At 38.3% G+C, this 4532-nt stretch overlaps 1 protein-coding gene across 1 annotated transcript in view; it reads right to left on the reverse strand.

Annotated features, from left to right (window-relative positions):
* The window catches only part of LOC107553658 (cytochrome P450 2K1-like), a 12777-nt gene extending 8638 nt beyond the window's left edge, over positions 1–4139 (reverse strand). The window contains exon 1 of the mRNA XM_016235944.1: positions 4080–4139. Within this exon, the coding sequence (XP_016091430.1) occupies positions 4080–4104 (25 nt within the window). The 5' untranslated portion in view covers positions 4105–4139. The remainder of the gene's footprint in view (positions 1–4079) is intronic.
* Positions 4140–4532: the final 393 nt, after the last annotated feature.

A 4532-nucleotide genomic window follows, 5' to 3' on the forward strand; every position in this document is an offset into this window, starting at 1 on the left:
TACCACCTCAGCAGTGCCACAAACTGATCACCTCCATGCCACCTTGAGGCAGTAATGAAAGCAAAATGAGCCCCTACCAAGTATTGAGTACATGTACAGTAAATGAACATACTTTCCAGAAGGCCAACAATTCACAAAAAAATTTTTTTTTATTGATCTTATGAAGTATTCTAATTTGTTGAGATGTGGGTGGGTTTTTGTTAAATATGAGCCAAAATCATAACAATTAAAAGAACCAAAGACTTAAACTACTTCAATCTGTGTGCATTGAATTTATTTAATACACGAGTTTCACAATTTGAGTTGAATTACTGAAATAAATGAACTTTTCCACGACATTCTAAATTATTGAGATGCACCTGTATATACAGTATATATATATCTCTCTCTCTGAATAAATGTCATATTTCATGAACCATACATTGTGTTGAAGTCATTTTTATTTGGTGCTGAAGAAATTTAAAATCTGGGTACTCTAATCTTACATATTAATGGACAGATTTGATTTTTGTTTAATCTTACATATGATGGTTGATGTGCTCAGATTATTACTTAAAGGGGTGGTTCACTGGTGCTTTTTCTAGGCTTGATTGTGTTTATGGGGTGCAGTCTAACATGTGTTAATGCTTAGTTTTTAAAAAATGCATTATTTTTCACATAATATACCTTTATTCCACACCGCTCTGTCCCTTCTCTGAGAAACGGGCTGATATTTTCCTGTTTTTATGAAGCCCCTCCCTCAGAAATAGGCGATGGGCTCTGACTGGTTAGCTAGTCCAGTGTGTTGTGATTGGCTAAACCGCCTCTAGTGCGCGTCTAAGCGTCCCGCCCCTCACCTCAGCGGCATGTGCTCCGGTTGTATTGTAAACAAGGCGTCGTTAATATTGCTTATCAGTTTGAGCTCGATTGAGAAGCAGAGGATATTATTGAAGAGGATCGTGCAGAACCTGTGCAAGCACGGCTTTTAATGGTAGGCCTATGTTTTTTGTTTGTTGTTGTCTCATTGTTCTAGATATGCTGTTATGTGTAAATGCTACTGCTTATGTTAGCTTTTAATATACGCTTTTATCCTGATTAATGCTTTAATAAAGTACGGCAACTGCACGCACGTCCATGTATAACGCTTCTCATAGCTATGTGAAAATAAGTGTATAATTGTAACAGTTCATTTTTGGAGCTGAGCTGAATGAGAGAGAGAGAGAGATGCAGAGCGTGTGCAGAGCAGGGGAACGCGAGGAACAGTATTAAGAACTGCTGCTTTAGAACACTGATTTTGAAACTTGTGAATCCATTAGAATCGTTAGAAGACAGAATCGCGATTCATATATGAACAGATTTTTACGTGCACCTCTAGTTTTCTCTTCCTCTTCTCTAAAGCAGCGCAGCATGGCCTCGCCTCCTTTGTTGCCTTTTCCCGAGGGCGGGGTTTATCTGGGTTTGTGATGTCACGAACCCGGGAAGTACCTCGTTGTAGTCTCTACCAGCCATTTTTGTAGGCATTAAACCGCCAGAATTTTAAAAGACGATATCTCAGTTTGCATTGAACTTTCAGCTTCATAACTTTGCAGATATTGTTTATTCTCAAACAGCAACATTACACACTAACTAACATTAAAAAAGTGAAATCGCAATCAACCACCCCTTTAAACAATAGATAAAAACAAGATGTGGTGTTTATAATACTGATTAGGCATCCATACAGATAATTTCCATGCACTGGGTTACGAGTGTGCTGGATGATTACTGACGCACAGCGGGGTGATCATATCGGAGTAAAGAGGTTAGGGGAACGTTATAATAACATTATGGGAACCAAAAACTAACGTTATAATAACGTTTTAATCATACGCTAGATTTAATTATATCGCATGGAATTATTTACTGATATAGATATCGTACCTCAAAGTGACGATGTTACTGACCATTTCCTTGTATCGTGCATGCTGCATATTACTGATATGAACTATATGGCTCCGCGCTATCGTCCGGGAAGAACTATTGTTCCAGCCACCAAAGACAGATTCACAAATAACCTGCCTGATTTATCTCCAACTGCTCTGTGTACCCATATACACATATGAACTAGATGAATTGACTAGCAACATGGGACCTATCTTCTCTAATACATTAGAAGCTGTTGCCCCCATCAAATTGAAAAAGGTTAGAGAAAAACGTACTGCGCCATGGTACAACAGTAATACCCATTCTTGGCCTAAACTTAACTTCCGGTATACTTATGCAAAGAATCGATAACAACAGAGTCCCTCTAGAGTAAATTATTTGTGATAACAAGCAAAACAAGTAAGTAAATTTCATTAGTTAGTAAGTTAAAACTAAGTCTAGCCAGTATTATTTTGGGTTACCAGTAGAAGAAAAAAAACCTTACTTGGCCAAATTTAAATGCGACAAAGTTACACTACCAGACCCGTTCAACAAAATGTTGAGACAAGAATGTTTTTCTGCAGACCTGTCTGATTTACCGGAGGTCAGTCAGGTACACATCTTTGAATACCTAGTCGAGATTTATTTTAAGTAGGCCTATCCTAGATCAGGCTCAAATCCATAAAAGTTTCATGATTCATAAAAGTTGTGGATAAAGTCTAAGAGGACAGTGAACATTGGTTTAAATGAGCAGAAGCAGAGTTATGATGCTTTCCAGATGAAGCGATCTTTAACAGACATCTTGCAGACATATCTGTGCTATTTGGGGGTCACTGCACAGCCTTAATGATATTCCTGTTTTTTAACTCCCAGTGTCACTTTTATTAACACTGAAAAATAAACGTTAAAAAACAAAACAAAAAAAAAAGTGTCTAATTTGTGGCCTATAAACAATTGACGTTATGGGGGAGGGGTCAATTAGGCACGCTTAGGTACAGTACCTGCATGACCATTCATGCAGGTACAACCATAGATATGTATAGGTAGATGCCCCATTCGACTGCGCCAAGCACGTAGACGCGTCCGCCATCTTTAACGGTCAACTTGACGTCATTCACCATAATAATCAATAAATGTTCGAAGATGCCCCAATCCTGCACAGCCGAAGGTTGTAAAAAGTGCCGGGATTTAAATTCCCGAAGAAATGGGATAACCTTTCACAGGTTACTGTTATGGTGAATGACATCAAGTTGACCCTTCGAATATGGCGGACGGCTTAATATGGCGGCCCATAGAAACTGGCTAATGACGAATCTACGTATACATATCTATGGGTACAGCAATGTGCATAATGTTATTGTTTACACGGTCGTCAAGGATATGCAGAGTTACGAACATTAGCGACTGTTTCTATGGGCCGCTATACGTAAGCCGTCCGCCATTCGAAGGGTCAACTTGATGTCATTTACCATAACAGTAACATAAGTTACCAATGTTTCAAAACTTGTAATATTGAGTTAATACATTTAAACACATTCTCACCCGTGAAAGGTTATCCCGTTTTTTCGGGAATTTAAATCCTGGCGGTTTTTACAACCTTCAGGATTGGGGCATCTTCGAACATTCATTGATTATTATGGTGAATGACGTCAAGTTGACCGTTAAAGATGGCGGACGCGTATGCGTCTACGTGCTTGGCGCAGTCGAATGGGGCATCTACCTATACATTTCAATGGTTACAAATACGAATGTGGGCAGCCACGCCATCATTTTGGTCCATTTACTCGCAACCCCGTCTGCAGCGTTTTTGAAAGTTTCCGTTTTTGAAGGTCAAAAACGCCAGAGTAGTGTAAACAACAGGTGTAACCATGGCAAAAGTTATGGTTATAAAATGAAAATCAAATCAAATGAAATGTTTTCATTTAAAAACGGCATTTAAAATGAAAACGATCCTCGTCTACACTTGCGTTTTCACTGCGTTTCAGAAACGATCGCCGTCCACACTACACAACCGAAAACGCATGTCACATGACCATTCATGCAGGTACAACAATGAGCATGATGTTATTGTTTACACGGTCGTCAAAGATACGCAGAGCGAATGTTGGCAGCCATGCTCAAAGTCTCTGTTTTGGTCCGTTTACACTGAAACGCAAGCCCAGAATTTTCAAACTAAAATGGTGTCTGCAGCATTTTACCAGAGTAGTCCACCAGAGTAGTCATAACCGTAGCAAAAGTTATGCAGTTTAAAACGAAAATGCACTAGTGTAAACGTAGCCTCAGTCTGAAGTTCAGGATTGAGAGGATCTGTCGTCACACAGAGTAGCAACTCTTAAAAAAATAACTTATGTGGAAATAGTTTTATGAATTGTCAGCAGACTCTGAGTAAATAGATATGTGTAAAAACATTAATAAATAAATAAAATAAATTATAACAAAAGAAAAAATATTTCTCTCTTTTCTATGTGCGTTCATAAATTGTATTAATACGTAAGTGTCATACTTGGCAGTTGGCATTAGAAGTTATAGGCTATTACTAATAACAGTGGCATATGAGAAGTTTAATACCACAGACATTTTTTTTTTAAATATGCCTTTTTCAAAGCTTCTGTATATAAAAAAACACAAGGTGGCTGAATTTGCAGGCTTAG

This window comes from Sinocyclocheilus grahami, unplaced genomic scaffold (assembly GCF_001515645.1).
Source record: "Sinocyclocheilus grahami isolate Dianchi unplaced genomic scaffold, SAMN03320097.WGS_v1.1 scaffold476.1, whole genome shotgun sequence".
In the NCBI taxonomy this organism is placed as follows: domain Eukaryota; kingdom Metazoa; phylum Chordata; class Actinopteri; order Cypriniformes; family Cyprinidae; genus Sinocyclocheilus; species Sinocyclocheilus grahami.